The 21,762-nt window shown below is 35.5% G+C and overlaps 1 protein-coding gene across 1 annotated transcript; it reads right to left on the minus strand.

Annotated features, from left to right (window-relative positions):
• Positions 1-635: 635 nt before the first annotated feature.
• LOC128314393 (disintegrin and metalloproteinase domain-containing protein 5-like) lies at positions 636-21,479 on the minus strand. The gene is made up of 7 exons (XM_053216568.1): positions 21,318-21,479; positions 20,747-20,826; positions 5,921-5,976; positions 3,419-3,497; positions 2,570-2,646; positions 1,578-1,740; positions 636-700 (listed from the first exon to the last, which is right to left on the minus strand). Exons 1-6 carry the CDS (start codon positions 21,370-21,372, stop codon positions 1,680-1,682), a joined length of 408 nt encoding a protein of 135 aa, XP_053072543.1. The 5' UTR covers positions 21,373-21,479; the 3' UTR covers positions 636-700; positions 1,578-1,679.
• Between the last annotated feature and the right edge of the window lie 283 nt (positions 21,480-21,762).

Raw genomic sequence — 21,762 nt, forward strand, 5'->3', positions numbered from 1 at the left:
ACCACAGATAAGTTGTTTTCTCCCTTTGCTTGGAAGAAGTAGCATATTTGTTTTGTAGACTATCCTTTCTATTAGGCTGAAGCAGTTAAGTACTATTGGATGTGAGGGTTGAGGGTTTCACCAAGGATGTAGTTCTTTTGAAAAAGAAAAGAAAAATAGACTGACAAGCTTTAAAAAAAAATGAAAAATGGGGTGCCTGCGTGGCTCAGTTGGTTGAGTGACTTCCGCTCAAGTCGTAATCTCACAGTTCATAAATTCGAGCCCCACTTTGGACTCTGTGCTGACAGCTCCGAGCCTGGAGCCTGGAGCCTGCTTTGGATTCTGTGTCTCCCTCTCTCTGCCCCTTCCCCGCTCATGCTCGTCTCTCTCTGTCTCTCAAAGATGAATAAACGTTTAAAAAAAAAAAAAGAAAAAGAAAAATGCATTACTTTACAAAAGTAATTAGAGATCCTATTTATAAAATAAATGAATTAACAAACGTGGTTTATGCACAATTTTTAAGAAGTTACTAACTGCAAAAGCAAAAACAAACATTTATCAATAAGTGGTTTTAAAATTTTTATTATGTCATTGAAATCAAGTTAAAGACAAAGGTTATATCATTTAAAAATAACAGTACATAAAAAATGACCTACCAGATTTTTATCCACAACAATATATATTTCAAGATATTGAGGGTATAACTTGAAAAATTCAGTTCTCTGTAAAACACACAACATGAGTGCTGAGGAATTTCCAAAAATTTACCTCCTGTTGATAAAGTGAGAGACTGATTATATAACAAAGCCATTCTCAAATACAAAAGTTAGGTACTATTCAGAAAATTCCAGGTCCAAAAAGTGCCTTTGGTTAATAAGAATTTTCAACGAGATCCCACGCTATACAAGAATCCAGGTATCTTTTGATTTTAGCAATAGCTGAAATTGGAAATCTTAAGTTTACAACATAAATCTTTTCTTTCTTGCCTTGTGATAATGTTCATAATAGTCTTCCACATAGGCAGATTTTCTGCTACCAATTATTAGGAAACTACATTTGGCAAACAATAAAGTTTAGAAAAACATTACTAAAGGTTATAATCAATGGCAGTTCACTAGAGCCAGGAATGTTATTTATGATGGTATAGCAGTTTACAGGCCTTTGTGGAAGAATTCATCACTTTGCTTTACATGTACCTTATGTAGGCCACAATAGTATTCATTCATGAACTCTCATGAAACAAAGACTTAACTTAGAAATCCAGATCATGTAATATTTTAGCCTAATTTGTCAGCCTAATTGAGAAAAAGGAACCATTTACATTAATCATCCAAATGTCTACATGTGAAATTAATTTTTTTTGGTGTCTTAACTCCTATGTTCACATTTGTTTCCCAGATTAATTACCTAAGTTTTCACTATGCTTTGATCTACTAACAAGCTGAACAAAGAACTTTACCCATTTTAAAAGTCATGGAGGGACTTCATGAAAAAGTAAAATAACCTTAAGATCTGTAAGTCATTAAATTTTGCTCTGAGAGTATTTTTCATTTCACAAAGTTTTAACAAATAAGTTAAAATTAAAAAGTCAACACTTATTTCTGAACTCCTTCTGATGTGATAATATAAGTTATTATAGCTATAAGTCTTATTTTCTCCTAAAAGAGGAATATTAGTGTTATCATTTTTTTCTTCATAAATCATGTGCACGAATCCTGATACGGCCTCCATTGGTTCAATTCTATATGAGATGTTTTTAAGCTGCAATGTTCCCGAGTATTAAAATCATCAAAACAAAGTCCAAAATTATTCTAACAAAACTATAATATTCTAACGTGGAATTTTAGCCAAATACATTTTTTTTTACATTTAAAGTCACCTTGGTTTCTCCACTTTACCTCTTTATGCATTGAAGTGTTAAACTCAGCACTAGGCCAGTAATACCACAGGATGCCTATTGCTTTATATGACAAATATTCTAAAAGAAATATCCTGATCATCTAAAGAAAGCATATTAGTGGCATAGATCCATGTGATTGAACAGATTAGGATTCCTTCCTAGGGTATAGATTTTCTAAGCCAACCTGTCAGATCTTCAGGCACTCTCTTCCTTAGTTTTAAGTCCTTTCTTCTTTTTGAGACATCTAATCTTTCCTGACACTTAATGCCAGAAGTCATTTTTTTGTGGGGGGCTTAACTGAAGGTATTACCTGCCTAAAAATGGCTAGAAGTAGAGCCAAAATATCTATCAGATCTAGGCATTCTACAATTGTGAACCATTCTAGGAGATTAATAAATCAGTAAAAACATTAAAAATCTGGAAAAACTAAAGAAGTATGGAGAGACCAACCAACCCTCCCTACACTCAAGACTGCTCAAAGCCTCAAGCAGTCAGAATCAACAAGTAGCCCTCCATCAGGGACAAATGTTTCCAAGGTGACCAATTCTATTTTATCAGTAATTCTGGTTCATTCCTTAGGGAACTGAAATAACAAAGGTGAATATAAAACTAGAAAAGATAAATAGAGAATCAACTCATAGACTAGCAGGATCTAATACCAGCAAATAGAATATCTTAAAAGGCTACAACCTGAGTCCTGAACAAGTGTTGAGTGACACAAGAGAATTTGGAAAACCTGCAACATATCCTTGATAATTGCAATCCATCTGAAAAGAATATACAAGAACAAACAGATAACTTATTTTTAAAATGGATATCCTAGATGTGTCATTTATTTCTATTACTTTATCAATATTGGAACTTCAAACTGAATGGGCAATTACCCAATAAACTTGTGCCACGTAGAAATAAGACGTAGTCCAGATTATTAAACATCAGTGAATGTATACATTTCAGGATATTTACATTTTTTACTTTTTTAAAATGTTTACTTATTGAGAGACAGAGAGAGAGAGAGGAAGAGGAAGACAGAGAGCAGGGAAGGGGGGAAGGGGAGGGTGTAGAGAGAGAGGGAGAGAAAGAATCTCAAGTGGGCTCCATGCCATCAGCGCAGAGCTCAACACAGGGCTTGAACCCACAAACCACAAGCTTACAACCTGGACTGAGATTACGACCTGGGCCAAAATCAAGAGTCAGACACTTAGGGTGCCTGGATAGGTCAGTCAGCTAAGCATCCGACGGGCTCAAGTCATGATCTCACAGTTCATGAGTTCAAGTCCCACATCAGGCTTTCTGCTGTCAGCACGGGGCCCTCTTTGGATCCTCTGTTCCCCTCTCTGTCTCTCTCTCTGTCTCTCTGTCTCTGTCTCTCTCTCTCTCTCTCAAAAATAAACATTAAAAAAATAATAATAAAAAAAAAATAAACATTAAAAAAAATGGAGACGTACACTTAACCAACTAGGCCACCCCGGTGCCACTGAAATTAACATTTTTAAAGATAATCTAGAGAAAGAAATCTGTAAGAAAAAGCTGTTTTACCTGAGCTGACAAAGGCTTAGAATATTGGGTGTCATCTTTGTCATAAAAGTAAACAACAGAAACCGAAGATAAAAATGATCTAGAATAAAATCACAAAACATGTTCAATCTGTCAAACAGAAAACATGAAACATAAAAAATTATTCTTCATAATACAAATTTTCCTTTTACTGATCAATTATAGCGCCAGTTACCTTTGCATATCCTCTTGTCCGAATACTTCTCTGTTGTTTACAATAAATCAAGTGCTGAGGGAAGCATTTTAACTCTGGTGACATATAACACTAAAATGCATCCTAATGAACAATCCAAACAGCTAGAGATAGCAAACAGTGTAAATAACATAGGTCCCAATTTCCGGCATAGAACTTTAAATTTTTTTTAACACTTATTTATTTTTGAGAGACAGAACACAAGTGGAGGAGAGGAAGAGAGGGAGACACAAAATCTAAAGAAGGCTCCAGGCTCTGAGCTGCCAGCACAGAGCCCAATGTTGGGCTCAAACCCATGAACCGCGAGATCATGACCTGAACTGAAATCAGACGCTTAACTGACTGAGCCACTTAGGGGCCCCTCAAGCATAGAACTTTAAAATCTTTGTCTTTATTACTCACTGATTCCAGATTTTAAACCTGAATCTTAAAATTAAAAACTAGGTTTAGGACAGAATTTAAAAAATATTTTCTTAGCATTACTACAAATTCATATTCACTAAGCTTAGCTAAGTACCAAGTTCTCAATAACCTTTGTCAGAATTTTCCTTCATTATCCTCAGTAACAATTCAGAAACTTGACCCCACTCCTGCCAATCATCTCATAATCTCCACATCATTTCAGTTTCAGATCACCTATATCTACCCTCATTCCTCATCTTTTTTTCCAGAAGATGACTACTTCTTTTGTTCAAGGCACACTCTTACACTTGTGCTATGAATCCCATTCTATGCCATATATTGAAGATACATACTTTTTCAATCCTATAATTTCAAACTATTCCTCTCTACTATTTTTTTAACTTAATGCTATTAAAAAGTTCATTATCAAAGTATTATCTTCATAAATAATTCTCCCATGACCTGTGTCCTACTTTAACTATTCTTTATACATTTTCAATTCTCCAAAGATACTCTCATAAGAGTAGTCTACAAATAATTTCTCCACTTTGTCCATTCTTAGTCACCCTGAAACGGCTCTGGAAAAGATTCATAGCTGCCAGAATGTCAGATCCAAAAGGTAATTTTAAAATCAGCATTGCCCTGCTCTCTAGCATCATTCCGAAAACTGTGACCACTCAATATAATCACTTAATTTACATCACACATTACTCTTCTGCTTCTCTTCCTACCTCCCTGACACTTCCAGCTTGATCTTCCATGTTGGCTGCTCTTTTTTGTTCTACCTATCTCAGAAATATTGATCTTCACCAAGATTTAGTCTTTAGTCACTAGGCTATTCATAAGCACTCTATAAATTCTTATTTTTTATTTTATAGCCAAACTATTGGTTACTGCTAAACCTATATCCTCATTGCCAATCTCTTCTCATATATTCAAATTCTTATATTCATATTCCTAGTGGAGAAAATCCACTTGGATATCTTGTAGGCATTCCAAATCAAACTCACCCCCTTCCCCCATATATATATCTCACTTATTCCTCACTTAATTAACTATAACCTACCCATTTTCTCAAGCAACAACTAAATTATCCAAGATACTTCACTTTTTCCCAATCACTCTAACAAATCCATCTTCAAGGTCTATTGAATTTTTCTTTCCAGTGCTATGAACAATACCATTGTTTAAGCCACCATCATCATTCACCTAAATTATTACATAACCACAAATTACACACCTTACCTCTACTTCTGCTTTCTCAAAAACAGCCTAAACTCTCACTGGGACTATAACGTACTTGCTTAAAAACATTTTTGGCTTCTAATATCCTTAGCATGGCTTTATAGATCTTCTACAATCTGACTCCTGCCTACCTTTCCAAAATGTTTTACTTCTATCCTCCAGAAATATGTCCTTTAGTAATCCAAGTGGACTTTCTACACACCACTGAATCCACTCTGTCTCATACCTCCATGTTTTGCACATGATTTCCTCTAAACAGAATGTCCTCCTACACTACCTCATTTCTTTACAGAACTCACAAGGTATCTTCCTTCAAGAGATAAGTCATCTCTTACTTCCTTCCAAAAACCTTCATTCATTTCCAAAGAACACTATTTACACATTTATTACAATACTATGTTATAGCAAAATTCTCCCTTTCTCCATTATTTCATCTGAATATATATGAATTCTTTAATTGCAGATCATGTTTTATTATCTTTAGTGTGCCTATGATTTTACCCAATAACCAATATGCAGTAAGTATCACATATATATAGGTATTAAATATACCTATACTGAATTGAAGTTATTCTATGCATACCTATTTTTAAAAATCAAGAAACCAGAGAATTAAAATTTGAAAGGATAAAATTTTTACTTACTGCTTTCTGAGATGGACAAAATATGGTTTTCCTTTTATTGTAATGATATAAGCAATCTGTAACATGAGTATCCAAAAAAAATCAGTGAAAATACTTGTAAATAACATATGCTAAATAATTTCTTTTCTGAGTTATGTTTTTAAAATATTGAAAAAATTAATAATAAGATATAACCATTACATATGTTTCCCTTCCCATGTGACTATTTGAAGCCTCGGAATTCTAAATGGAGAACTAGGTAGTAGTCGCTGTCTATTATTCACCCTAACTAACATTTCTGATGGAGAATCTTGCCTAATGACTATTACCTTTTGGATTAGACACATACCACCCTTCACCATGCCCAAGGCAAATGCCAAAGACGCCCACCTCACTTGAAAGAATCCATTGCTTGTTTACTCCCAGACCTCCTAAAAAGTATATTGTTGTGCTCAATGGAATAAATACTCCAAAAGATAGCACTACAGGAAATGCACTACACCTCCAGCAGTATAACATAATAAGTACCACTGCACTTTGCTTTCCACACATAAGCAACAAAACTCCTCTGGAATAGAATGTGAGAGAGGATAGAGGGGAAGCAGAGACATGTCTAGAAAACCCTCCAGAAGATAACAGAAAATATAAGAGTCATTAAGTCATTTATTCAGCTACTTTTTAAAGATAATTTTAACAAGAGAAATAGCCTCTTAAAAGTTTTCAGTGCCTTAACTTCGTATTCTAGCAGAACAAGATTCTTTGTAACAGATAAATGTTCTGAAAGAGTCATCTTAATGGCACTCTAGAAATAAGTATAAGTGGAATCTTGTGAGGATCTTGAGAATTGTGCCCTCCAAAAATACCTTGTTACTAAACAAATATAATCAAAAATAAATGGAATAAGGCAGCATCAATAAATTTTTAAATCCACACAGCTTACAAAACAAAACAAGTAGAATTTAAATAATAGGAAATGTACAAAACTGGCAGGAAGAGAAAAAAAATCCAAAAAGACATTATCTAGAGCTTCTAAAACTTTTCATACGCAATATCCAAATGGTTGGGTTGAATTGTGTCTCCTTCCTTCCAACATTATATGTGAATTCATTATCCCAGGACCTCAAAACATGACCTTATTTGGAGATAGGGTCCTTACAGAAGTAATAAAGTTAGGTCATTAAGGTAGGCATTAACCAATCTGACTGATACCTTTATACAAAGGAGAAATTTAGGGGCACCTAGGTGGCTCGGTTGGTTGAGCATCTGACTGATTTTGGCTTAGGTCATGACCCCAGGGTTATAGGATCAAGCCCCACATAGGGCTCCTCTGCACTGACCAGGGAGCTTGCTTAAGATTCTCATTCTCTCTCTCTCTCTCTCTCTCTATCCCTCTCCCACTTGTGTGCAGGTGCATGCTTTCTCTCTCTCTAAAATAAATAAATAAACACACAAAAACACAAAGGGGAAGTTTAGACACAGACATACACAAAGGGGAATGCCTATGAAAATTCAGAAAAAGATTCCATCTATAAGCCAAGAAGAGAGACCTGGAGCAGATTATCCCTAACAGTCTTCAGAAAGAATCAACCCTGCTAACAACTTGATCTTGGACTTCTAGTCACCTTTGTTGAACTGTGAAACAATACATTGTTGTTGTATAAGGCACATGGTTTGTGTTACCTTGTTATGCAAGCCCTAGCAAACTATTACACCAACTTTCAATAAAAAATTGTATGAAATGCAAAAGAACAGGATCAAATTACCAAAATCAGCAAAAAAGAAAACAAATAGATAATTATAAAAAGCTACAGGTAGTATGTATAATGACCATGACTAAAATGAGAAAAATATGGAGATTTTCAGAAGAGTAAAATATCTAATAAACAAACTGAAATTCTAGAGCAGAAAGAAATGTAATACCTTCTATTAAAAAGTCTATAAAAGGGGTTTGAGAGAAGATCAGACAGAGCAGAAGACAGGATTGGTGAACAGGAATATAATAGGTCAGTGGAAAATATTCAGATTGACAAATTGAAATTAATACCAAAACAAAAATAAGAGAAGTGTGACCCATTAAAAATGTCTAACATTCATGTAATTTTGAAAACAGGAGAAAGATATAGAGACTATGAAAGAAATATTAATTAAATATCAATAATTTATGCCTGGGGCACCTGGGTGGCTCAGCTGGCTAAGCATCCAACTCTTGATTTTGGCTCAAGTAGTGATCCCAGAGTCGTGAGATTGAGTCCTGCATCGGACTCAATGCTGGGCATGGAGCTTGCTTAAGATTCTGTCTCCCTCTCCCTTTGCTCCACCCCTACTGGCTCCTGCACTCATGCTCTATAAATAAATAAATAAATAAATAAATAAATAAATAAATTCCATTAAAAAAAAGAAATAATATCTGAGATTTTCCAAAGCTTATGAAAGATGTCCACTCACACTCTCAAATACTCTATTAATCCAAAATAGAATGAATACAAAGAAAACAAACTAGGCATATCATACTCTAACAGCTAAAACAAAAAGACAAAAAAACATATATTTAAACAGCAACAAGAACGAAAGGGTGCATTACTCTCAAAAGGCTTTTAAATAAAGTATGCATACTCCCACAGAAACAATGGATACCAGAAGACAATGGAATGGTATCTTTAAAGTGAAGAAAGAAAATGATATCCAACCAAAAGTTTATATCCAGCAAAAATATCCAGCAGATACACAGCGAAATAAACACATTTCCTCACAAGAGGAAATGACATAATTCACTGACAGCAAACCTACACTAAAAGAAACACTAAAAATAGTGTGTTTCTTTTTTAATGGGAAGTAAGTTGCTCCAAGATAGAATGATGAAAATGTATGACAATGAAAACCGCAGGAAAAATAAGTATGTCAGTAAATTTAAGTGAATATCATTTGTTTTAAACAGTGATAGTTTATAAATGCTATTCTCATTACAAAAAAAAAAAACATAGTTGTAAGATATATGACAATGGCATAAATGACAAAAAGAACATAAATGGAGTAAAGTGTCAAGGTCCTTGAGCTTTTCAGGGAGTGGCAAAAATACAAATTTAATGTAGCAGGTAAAAAATTAAAGACACATGTTATAATCACAAGGTTAACCATTAAAAGAATAAAAAAGAATACATCACTAATAGCCTAAAAAGACAAATTAGAATAATAATCACATCATGGATTATAAAAACAGAGGAAAGGGAAAATTAAGAAAGACCAAATGAATTTTAAAAATAATAATTACACACTTTTATATAAAAGAGAAGCATTTTAAATACAAAACACTGAAAATAAAAGGATTAAAAGTTATACCATGCAAACAATACCCAAAAGAAAGATAACTATACTAATAGCAAGCAATATATAATGTAATTCCAAATGAATTATAAGAAATAAAGGGGGACACTTTATAATGATAAAAGCATCAATTTAAAAAAAGTTACAGTCTTAAACATTTTATGTACTTAATATTATATCTCCAAAATATATAAAATAGAAATTGATGGAACTAAAATAAATTATATACAATTCAAAAGCATATGTGGAGATTTTATAATTCTATCAGTTATAGAAAGGACCCAAGAGAACTACCAGTAAAGCCATAAAGATTTGGACAGCACAATCAACTAAATTTATCTGACATATATACAATACTACATCCAATCACTGAAAAAGAAATATTCAAATGCACATATAACATCTTTCAAAATAGGTCATATGAAGAATAATAAAACAAATCTCATCAAATTGTGATAATCTAGCTTGTATTCATCGACAACCAACAATTAGAAAATTAACATAAAGAAACGCCATTTGTCACAGTATTAAAATATGTTGAAAAACACTGAGAATAAATTTAAGAAAAGGTTTTCAAGACATCAAAAATAAAAACTTCTAAGCCTTACCAAAAGAAAAACTAAAATATATGGAAAGATACACCATGTACATGAATTGGAAGACTCAATATTGTTTAATTTCCCCTAATTTGATCTATAGATTCAATGAAAACTCAATAAAGTCATAGCAGGTCATTTGTGTATATAAACAAATTGAGCTTAGAATTGTCAAGACAAGAATATGAAAAAATTAAAGTTAGGAGTGCCCACACCAATTTATATTAACTTATAAAGCTACAGTAATTAGGGTAGTGAAATATGGGCCAGAGTTTTGAAAAACAGTCCAATGGCACAGAATAGAGAATCCAGAGAGAGCCATAAATATATACTTATCTGACCTTCAGTAAAAACTGAAGGTGGCCACTATAATATGGTGAGGAAAAATGGTCTTCCGTGCATGCTGCTTGGTGAATTCAGTATCCATATGGAAAAAAAACAATAAATTTTGACTTCTCTATCTCATGATAGAAAAAAAAAAATCCAGATAGATCACAGACTAAATGGTAAAAGGAATATAAAGCTTCTACACAAAAGCACAGAAATATATTGTATAACCTTACAGTAGACAAAAATTTCTTAAATTAAATGCAAATAGCAATAAGAAGGAAATAAAGGATGAATAAATTGAGATTAATTGGTTAAGTTTTGAGACAATGGAGAAGACAAGCCACAGACTGGGAGAGAATATTTGTAAAAGACACATCTGATAAGGGACTGTTATCCAAAATATAGAAAGAACGCTTACAATTCAACAAAAAGAAAATGAACAATCTCATTAAAAAATGGGCAAAAGAGGGGCCCCTGGGTGGCTCAGTTGGTTAAGCGTCCAACTTCAGCTCAGGTTATGATCTTGTGGTTCGTGAGTTCGAGCCCCACATCAAGCTCTGTGCTGACAACTTGGAGCCTGGAGCCTACTTTGGATTCTGTGTCTTCCTCTCTCTCTGCCTCTCTGTCTCTCAAAAATAAATAAACATTAAAAAAATTTTTTTAAATGGGCAAAAGAACTGAACCTAGGCAGACCATAACTGAACCTCACCAAAGAAGATATACAAATGGCAGAAAAGCATATGAAAAGATATTCACATCATAAGTTATTAGTGAATCGTAAATTAAAATGAGATTTACTATTACACACCTATTACAATAGACAAAATCCAGAATCCTGACAACACCAAATATTGGCAAGGATGTGGAGCAACAAGAACTCCCTTTCATTGCAGGCAGGCAGGAATGCAAAATGGTACAACCGCTTTGGAAGAAGTTTGGCAGTTTCCCACAAAATTAAATGTACTCTTAGCATATGATCCAGCAAACACATTCTTTGGTGTTTATCCAAAGGAGCTGAAAACTTATGTGCACACAAAAACCTACACATTGATGTTTGTAGCAGCTTTATTCATAATTGCCAAAACTTGTAAGCAAACAAGATGTTATCAGTAAGTGAATGGATAAAATGTGGTACATCCTGACAATGCAATATTATTCAGCATTAACAAGAAATGAGCTATCAAGCCATGAAAAGACATGGAGGAAACTTAAGTGAATGTTACTAAGTGGAAGAAGACAATATGGAAAGGCTATTTATTATATGATTCCAACTACAGAACATTCTGGAAAAGGGAAAACCAAGGAGATAGTGAAAACATCAGTGATTGTCAGGGGTTAAGGGGGAGGGAAGGATGCCAAGGCTGCTTTCAGCTCAAAGACACTGCCAATGGTTCCTTTGCCACAAGGTCCCCATAGGCAGTTCATATCATGGCAATTTGTGTGTTCTCTGAGGTCAGGTGGAGAAATACTCCAGAAAGCTGTAGTAGAGTCTTGTGAAACAGAAACTAATCAATGCAATGATTACTCCATCAAATGTACAGGTCTCACTGATCTGCAAGAGAACAGAATTGTACAGTGTGTACATCAAGGAGTGAGACTCTTGAGGGCCATCTAAGAATTCTGTCTAATACAATCGAATACAAATGTATACAGAGATGTAAAGAAATATATCAAGTACACAGGCATGGTTATCATCAGATGGAAGAGGGAAATGGGAATGGGGGCTATAGGAATAAAGGAGGAAGTATAACAATAAGGGGCTTGATGGGACTATTAATCATAGCACACTATGAAATCGGAGTATATATCTGCACTTGAGGTCCAAAAAATTCCTCTATATAGTATTTCCAGAAAGACTACATTTGAATCAAATTAATGACAGAAATTGACCTATAAATCCCTCTTAAGAACATATTACATCATTGCTGGAATGAATTGGATGACATTCTGTAGCATGTTAATAATTCTTCCTAACTAAGCAAAAATTAATGAATTTCCCACTTTCACTGTTTTATATGGGGGGCACTGGAGGGGAGGCTGTGAGAATCTCAAAGATATTCTGGGCCATATTTTATATGTGGACATGTCTTCTTTAGTTTGCTCTATTAGCAAAACTTTCAGTTGCAGGAAGAATGATAAAGATTTTTTATGTTGTTCACTTTGTTCTTGTGGAAGGAATTACACATACCACCATCATTCACAAAATTCATTAAACATAGAACTAGGGGTCTGGTGGTTATGGTGGTGAAAAAAAGTATGCAAACATTATTATGTAAATAAAACCAAGCAATATGAAAACATTATACCACCCCTATAAGATACTAGGACACAGACATTGAAGAATATTAATAAAAATCAAGTTCCAAGGGGTTGTAAAGAGCAGCTTCCATTGGCATAAATTTGATGAGTTAGAAAATATCCTGAGACTCCACCTTACTGTCAAATTCCTCTCAAATAGCCTTGACTCAGTCAATTCATGCTTCAGGAGGAATCATTACTACAGCAACATTTGTTATTGATATATGTTTCTAGGGCAAAATGTTTGTATCATGATATTTTTTGCCCAGAAACCAAAGAAGAAAAAAGGAAAAGCATTTAGTAGGACTTCTTTCTTTGACCACTAAACTAAGTAGGCCTTTTTGTGTGTGTGTAATGTATGGTAATGAGTGTTCTCTTTGATCAAATCATGTGAAGATTTGGAACAACAGGCCTAGGCTGCCTTTAATTCCTCTACCTAACTCAAAGAAGTCATTTGAGACACTAAGAAATATGTAAAAAAAAAATTCATTCCTAAATAGACCCTGGGATGTGTTTAGGGTTGCCAGGCATCCTGTATGTATAGACATGTCCTGAGTTTAATGATTTTTACCCTGTGCCCTGTATTGAGTTTGTCAGAACACCCAAAATATTCTGTATTCATATTTTTTCAGTACATTACAAAACTTTGCTAGTCAAAGCTCTTTTCCACCAGAGTAACTGGTGCTTAAATAATTTAAATGGCAACTTGAGCTAAAAATCATACCTTCAGAAATAAAGACCGATATTATCCCTCAACTCTCCCTATAGGTTTGTCTGAGGGAAATCCAAAATGAGAGACGGAGAATTAAAAGTACTTATTTCTGGGGGCACCTGGGTGGCTCAGTCAGTTGGGCGTCTGACTTTGACTCGGGTCATGATCTCTTGGTTCATGAGTTCGAGCCCCGCATCAGGCTCTGTGTTGACAGCTCGGAGCCTGGAGCCTGTTTCAGATACTGTGACTCCCTCTCTCTCTGCCTCTTCCCTGCTCATGCTGTCTCTCTTTCTCTCTCAAAAGTAAATAAAGATTTTTTTAAAACAATTTTAAGTACTTATTTTTCATATTCATGAAAGGGAAAGGCTCTTCTTTGGCCAAAGTCCCAAGTCATAAACAAGTAACTACAATTAGAGAGAACTTCTGGTCAGAGCACACAATCAGAAGCACACAATCAGCCAGTCACCAACAGCCACACTCAAATAACTAGCTTCTGAAGGTTAACAAAGCAGTAACAGCCCCAGCTTCTAGATAAGTTTAAGTGCCTCACTCCACTGAGGATTCTGAAAGTGAGATGGTCAACAAGCAGCCTTACTCCGACAACCACTAACACAGTTGAAAACATGTCAATATCTAAGCACTCTCCCTTCTGAAATCTCACTAATCTCGGAACACCAGGCTTCCCAAAACCTTATGTAAGATTAGCTCTGGGTTTCTGCAGGAAGACTGTGTTTACTACAACAGGCTAACTGGAAGTTCATTATTTTTTTGAATCACATATCTAGTTGAACTTACTGTTTATTTTCCAACTTTGCAACCCTTTCAATGGTTCAAATTGTTCATGATTAGTTATGAGTCTGGACTTGTACAGATGCACTGACCCAGCTGCAAGATGATCAAATTCAGTATTTTTGATTCCTTTTGAAATATTTTGGACTATTGTCTATTTCTTGTGTACATTTAAATTCCAAATGCCAAAATTCTAAACAGTTTTATCAACCGAGGAAAAAGTCCTTTTGAAGCTCTTTGTACAGTATGCAATTGTTCTTTTACATAAAAATGGTGGGAATTCAAATATAAGGCAACATATATTAACAACTAAACAAAAGAGATGAGTCATTCCTTCATACAGTACCAAAAAAGGTGATACAACATTTTTTTTGGATTGAAAAAAATTTAGAAGATCTAAGAATTGCAATAAGACACTGCAATGGTTTTTCACATAGCATATCACCAATCTTTCTACTTAAATGACTATTTGAATGTACAACTGCCAGAAGTATTTCTGATTCTAAAATTGCAAGCAAAATTTCAGGTATCCAATTGAAATCCACTGCAATAATTAAAGAATGCAATGGCTCTCTTTGCAACTACAGAAATCATCATAGATCTTAGGTCTACACATGTCAATTTTTAGGGAACACCATAAGAGTAGGGGACTTTCACACCCCACTTATAGCAATGAACAGATCACCTAAGCAGAAAAATCAATCAATAAACAATGGCTTAGAATGACACACTGGACCACATGGACTTAACAGATACATTCAGAGCATTTCATCCTAAAGCAGCAGAATACACATCTTCTCCAGTGCACATGGAATGTTCTCCAGAATAGATCACATACTGGGACTCAAATTCGCCCTTAACAAGTACAAAAAGATCGAGATCATACCATGCATATTTTCAGACCACAACACTATGAAACTTGAAATCAACCACAAGAAAAAATCTAGAAAGATAACAAATACTTGGAGACTAAAGGCCATCCTATTAAAGAATGAATGGGCTAACCAAGATGGTAAAGAGGAAATTAAACAGTATATGGAAGCCAATGAAAATTATAACACCATAGCCCAAAGTCTCTGGGATGCAGCAAAGGCGGTCATAAGAGGGCAGTATATAGCAATCCAGGCCTTCCTAAAGAAGAAAGAAAGGTCTCAGATACACAACCTAACCTTACACTTCAAAGAGCTGGGAAAAGAGCAACAAATGAAACCCAAAACCAGCAGAAGACAGGAAATAATAAAGATAAGAGCAGAAATCAATGCTATTGAAACCAAAAAAAGAAAAAAACAGTAAAACAGATCAATGACACCAGAAGCTGGTTCTTTGAAAGAATTAACAAAATTGATAAACCCCTAGCCAGTTTGATCAAAAAGAAAAAGGAAAGGACCCAAATAAATAAAATCAAGAATGAAAGAGATCACAACAAACACAGCAGAAATACAAACAATAATAAGAGAATATTATGAGCAATTATATGCAAATAAATGGGCAATCAGGAAGAAATTGACAAATTTCTAGAAACATATACACTACCAAAGCTGAAACAGGAAGAAATAGAAAATCTGAACAGACCCATTACCAGTAAAGAAATCGAATTTTTTTATCAAAAATCTCCTAAGAAACAAGAGTCCAGGGCAGGTTGGCTTTCCAGGGGAATTCTGGAAAAATTTAAAGAACATTTAAACACCAAACACTTAAAGAAGAGTTAACACCTATTCTCTTGAGGCTATTCCAAAAAAAAAAAAAAAAAAAAAAAAAAAAGGAATACTTCCAAACACTTTCTATGAAGCCAGCATTACCTTGATTTCAAAACCGCACAAAGACCCCACTAAAAAGGAGAACTACAGACCAATTTCCCTGGAGAAAATGGATGCAAAAATCCTTAACAAGATGCTAGCCAACCAGATCCAACAATACATTAAAAATATTGTTCACCACGACCAAGTGTGATTTATGCGTGAGATGCAGGGCTGATTCAATATCCATAAAACAATCAGTGTGATACATCACATCAATAAAAGAAAGGCCAAAAATCACATGATCCTCTCCATAGATGCAGAGAAAGCATTGGACAAAATACAGCATCCTTTCTTGATAAAATCCCTCAAGAAAATAGGTATGGAAGGATAGTATCTCAAGATCATAAAAGCCATGTACGAAAGACTCACCGCTAATATCATTCTCAATGGGGAAAAACTGAGAGCTTTCCCCCTAAGGTCAGGAACAAGACAGGGATGTCCATTCTTGCCACTGTTATTCAACATAGTGGAAGTCTTAGCCTCAGCAATCAGACAACACAAAGAAATAAAAGGCACCCAAATCTGCCAGGACGAAGTCAAACTTTCACTCTCATGGATGACATAATACTCTATGAGGAAAAACCCAAAAGATTCCTCCAAAAAACTGCTACAACTGATACATGAATTCCACAAAGTCACAGGATATAAAATCAATGCACAGAAATTGTTTGCATTCCTATACACCAATAATGAAGCAACAGAAAGAGAAATCAAGGAATCGATCCCATTTACAATTGCACCGAAAAACATGAAATACCTAGGAATGAATCTAAACAAAGAGGTGAAAAATCTATACAATATAGAAAGCTTATGAAAGAAATTGAAGAAGACACCAAAAAAATGAAAAAATATTCCATGCTCCTGAATAGGAAGAACAAATATTATTAAGATGTCAATACTACCCAAAGCAATCTACATATTCAATGAAATACCTATCAAAATAACACCAGCATTCTTCACAGAGCTAGAACAAACAGCCCTAACATTTGTATGGAACCACAAAAGACCCCAAACACCCAAGCAATCTTGAAAAAGAAACCAAAGCTGGGGGCATCACAATCCCAGACTTCAAGTTGTATTACAAACTGTAATCATCAAGACAGTATGGTACTGGCATAAAAACAGACACGCAGATCAATGGAACAGAATACAGAACCCAGAAATGGACCCACAAACGTATGGCCAACTAATCTTTGACAAAGCAAGAAAGAATATCAAATGGAATAAAGACAGTCTCTTCAGCAAGTGGTGCTGGGAAAACTGGACAGCGACATGCAGAAAAATGAACCTGGACCACTTTCTTACACCATACACAAAAAATAAACTCAAAATGATGAAAGACCTAAACGTAAGACGGGAAGCATCAAGATCCTAGAGGCAAAACCCTCATTGACCTTGGCCGCAGCAGCTTCTTAATATGTCTCCAGAGGCAGGGGAAACAAAAGCAAAAATTAACTATTGGGACCTCATCAAAATAAAACGCTTCTGCACAGTGAAGGAAACAATCAGCAAAACTAAAAGGCAACCAATGGAATGGGGGAAGATATTTGCAAATGACATATCAGATAAAGGGTTAGTATCCAAAATCTATAAAGAACTTATCCAACTCAACACCCAAAAAACAAATGATCCAGAGAAGAAATGGGTAAAAGACATGAATAGACACTTGTCCAAAGAAGACATCCAGATGGCCAACTGATACATGAAAAAATGCTCAGCACCATTCACCATCAGGGAAATACAAATCCAAACCAGAACCTCACACCTGTCAGAATGGCTAAAATTAACAACTCAGGAAACAACAGATGTTGGTGAGAATGCAGAGAAAGAGGATCTCTTTTGCACTGCTTGTGGGAATGAAAACTGGTGCAGCCACTCTGGAAAACAGTATGGAGGTTCCTCAAAATATTAAAAATAGAACTATCCTACAACCCAGCAATTGCACTGCTAGGTAGTTATCCAAGGGATACAGGTATGCTGCTTTGAAGGCGCACATGCACCCCAATGTTTATAACAGCACTATCAACAATAGCCAAAGTATGGAAAGAGCCCAAATGTTCATCAACAGATGAATGGATACAGAAGAAGTGATATATATATATATATATATATATATATATATATATATATATATATAATGGAATATTACTCAGCAATCAAAAAGAATGAAATCTTGCCATTTGCAACTACGTGGATGGAACTAGAGGGTATTATGCTAAGAGAAATTAGAGAAAAACAAATATAATATGACTTCACTCATATGAGGACTTTAAGATACAAAACAGATGAACATGAGGAAAGGGAAGCAAAAATAATATAAAACAGGGAGGGGGACAAAACATAAGAGACTCTTAAATATAGAGGACAAAGAGAGAGTTACTGGAGAGGTTGTGGGAGGGGGGATGGGCTAAATGTGTAAGAGGCATTAAGGAATCTACTCCTGAAATCATTGTTGCACTATATGCTAACTAACTTGGATGTAAATTTAAAAAATAAATAAATTATACAAACAAAAGGTATCCCTCTGTTGTCAAGTATGTTCTTAAAGGGGAAAACATGCCTTATGAACAAGAAAAGAAATTCCAACTTGAAGTGGATAATTAATATGGTACTTGCTCTATCTTTTGAAAGAGTTTTAATACCTTGAAGAATTCTGTTCTTTTATCTGGATACTACTAAATAGTTTTCCAGTATGGGAAGAAATGGAAGCATCATGTGCAATGTTGGAGAAGATAATAAAATTTAGTGACAATATTCTGGTTTTGTCAATAGACATTTTAAAGAATGCAAAAACAAGCTAACAAGAGCAATGATTAGAGTTGTTAACTTCACAATGCTAATCTCCAGTGTGTGTGTGTGTGTGTGTGTGTGTGTGTGTGTGTGTTTACCAGCAAATGTTCACTGGGAAAAAGAATGAAATAAATTGGATGCGACCAACTGCAGAAACTATGTTACAATTAAATGGAATAACTGCAAATCATTTTAGAAGCAAATTCTTCAGAACAAGGAACTACTGCTAAGGCAAGTCAAATCATCAGGGAAATACAATTTAAGAAAAAGGTATATAAATAATTTAGACACTGAGAAAGATGAAATAAAATGGAGTCATTTATGTCAAGGGGTTTTAAAATGGATCCAGGAGGCCATTAAGAAAATGAAACTCAGGCGTGTCTTCACATGGTGTGAACTTTTGACTAGGCCAAACCTGTGAATCGGGCCAAACTGCAAATATTCCAACAACTCAGCCCAAACACTCATTACAGGAAGAGATTTTTCTTAGTGATAGTCTTAGCAACTAATTATATTCAGACAAGATTAGTTTTCCGTCAACATTGCTCAAAATTCTTTGTAAACAACTATACAAGCACCCCCTTTTGTCTTACTTTTGTTGCCTGGGGGAACACAATTTGGGTTGCTATGGAATCTGTGCTTCCTGAATTGCAATTCTGAGAGCCCAAATAAATATTTTAATTTCAGTTCCACCTCTTTCATTAGTCAAAAATACTTAAAATTTGTTTCAGATGAACAAAAAATAACTTTTAGTATTTATAATTATATAGTATGCCCCATGAAATATTTTTTTATCTTTATATACATATACATAGGCAATTAGAAACATTCAAAATTAATTGAGTACCCCCATGTTCTTATTTCTTAAATCTGGGAGCACTCTATGTGTCTTCTAGGCATTCTTACTTTTGCAGATCCTACCTCATATTATACTGAATATATTAAAATACAATCACACCCCACATTAGGAATAGTTTACTGTTGCAAAAATATTAAAAGGAAGCTTTTAAAACTGTTATCGTCAAAAGAAACACACTGAAATTCCATTTTATTAAATAATTTTTTTAAATGCTAGATATTGGACAAGTCAACTATTGTCTTTGATATTGATATTGACAATATCAAAGACTTCTCAGTGATAAGTAATAGAGAGGGTTGGTATTATTCATTTCAGGAAAAAGTAAATTAAACAAAAAGTCCAATGGAACCCCTTCTTTCCAATCAGAAAAAAAAAAGCTGGAGTAGCACTCATATACCTTGCATAGCTAAGAATTCGCTTGGTGGGTAGGGGCTGGGGACTGAGTGGTAAAAAAAAAAAAGAAAAGAAAAACCAAACCTAGTTACTAAAGAAAAAATGTAAAGAGTACATGGGAGGAGAGGCTACCTTCAGAGAACTGGGAGAAATGGGGGAGGGAGAAACCTGATACAGTGTATCCTCATGTGAAACAGAGGGAAGGTTTTCAAAAAACCACTAAAAGATAAAAATAAATTTGGAGACCACAATTATGACTAGTATTAGATTATCCTATAGTATAGAAGGAACCATGTGAGAAACAGATTTTCCTGAGGAATTCGAGAAGGAGTATGTACCAATATCCAAGCTCAGACTGTTAAACCTATGTGCTAATTGCTATATAAGCCATCTATAGGCTAATTACCAGATCACCTTTCAGTCTCACTGACTCTGAAACCTGAGGCAAATAAACTGGAGGAAATCACCTGGGCTAGGACTAGCACTGGGGGACCAGAAAACTCAATAACAAACAAACAAAAAACTACTTCAATGCAATATTTAAGACATCAAAATTAGTGCAAAAAAAAAAATCATGATGAACAAGTTATCAAAGTTTTAAATCAAGACAGAATCTAACCCTGACTCACCTCGCTCACCTTACCTTAATCCCGGTCCTGGAGGAATCTGTTTTTTGCCATTCCCTTACATTTTCTGCCTGAGTCAGGCACTTTGCCAGCTTCTCCCTGGCCCTGGCCATGGTAGATCCCACCCTTAAAATCCTTCATCTTCCATAGAAACACACACACACATATAAAGTCACACACATTCATACACTTCAAAATGCTCCTTGTTGTGAACCCTGCTCCAGCCATCAGCTCTGCCTCCAAGAATTGAGTTCCTGCCTCCATTCAGCAACTCTGGTCTTAATATTAAAGGCAACTTAGCCCAATTTATGATATAAAAATATTTCTCAATTACATTATTTTCTGGATCTGTTTTTGCATCAGATGATGAAATCTTTTCAGGAATTGTGGTTTCCAGAAATGTTTTATCGGGATCTAAAACAAAAATAAGCAAAGTTATTTTGATATACCTGTAATCCTACATTGTCCATATCCAATTCCACATTTGTTTCTCTATTTTTTGCAGGGGAAAGATAATACTGAATTCAAGAGTGACCTGCAATTTTCAGTGAAGCAGGTGAAGTACAGCAGTCACCAAATCAGAACATCATTGACAAATAGCTTCTTTATGGCGATGCGACTGTTTCTAGAATAGCAAAATTTTGTACGTGGAAGACCCCTTATTCCATTTGTGTCCGTTTTACATAAAGAATACCCAAAGACGTGAAAAGATTTTCTGCCTGGAGTCTGCCTCTGCTTTCTTGGCCACAGGCTCCCAAGCGAGGGGCAAGAAGAAAGTGGGTAGGGAGAGTGCGGGGCTGGGATAAGGTCTGGGTCTGGGGCCTGGACCAAAAATGACAGCCCCCTAAGCGAACACAATCCCTCCGGGGGCTAGATGGCGAGGGGGAACAAGTATCTAGACTTACGGGGGTCTGCGTGCAGCTCTCCAAGTCGGGTGAGAAGGACCAGAAGAAGGAACATGGCTCCGCTGTCTTGGAGCCTGGCTGGCGGTGTAACAGCAGTTGAAGCGTTGAGGAAGGTGGAGGCCCAGCTCGCGCAGAGCGCCTCCGGGGAAGCGCAGGCGGCGCCTCAGGGAGGAGCTCAAGGGAGAGGTCGACTGGGGGCTCTCGCTATCCCCGTGCCCCTGGAGGTGGCATAGCTAGGTCGGTAATGGTAACATGCAGCGAGCGGGCAGACCCGGGAGGGCTCAAGGCCAGACTGTCAGGACCCACACACATTGGGTTTATTAAGGAAGGAAAGGCTGTGAAATCTTCAATTCCCAGATTAGGGTGGTGCCTGGTAAGGCATTTGTTTATATCTTGTACTTAGTCCAACGACTTCTGAAGTAATTTCTAGTTACAGTGAGGAGAA

Source organism: Acinonyx jubatus, chromosome B1 (assembly GCF_027475565.1).
Source record: "Acinonyx jubatus isolate Ajub_Pintada_27869175 chromosome B1, VMU_Ajub_asm_v1.0, whole genome shotgun sequence".
NCBI lineage: Eukaryota > Metazoa > Chordata > Mammalia > Carnivora > Felidae > Acinonyx > Acinonyx jubatus.

Excerpts from the sequence above, each read along its gene's own strand:
- LOC128314393 (XM_053216568.1), bottom strand. The coding sequence starts at position 21,372 with ATGTTCCTTCTTCTGGTCCTTCTCACCCGACTTGGAGAGCTGCACGCA. Across the intron at positions 5,977-20,746 it reads AAACAGATCCAGAAAATAAT|ATTGCTTATATCATTACAAT; the intron begins GTAATTGAGAAA and ends CTCATGTTACAG. Across the intron at positions 3,498-5,920 it reads TTTGTCCATCTCAGAAAGCA|ATCATTTTTATCTTCGGTTT; the intron begins GTAAGTAAAAAT and ends ATTTTATTCTAG.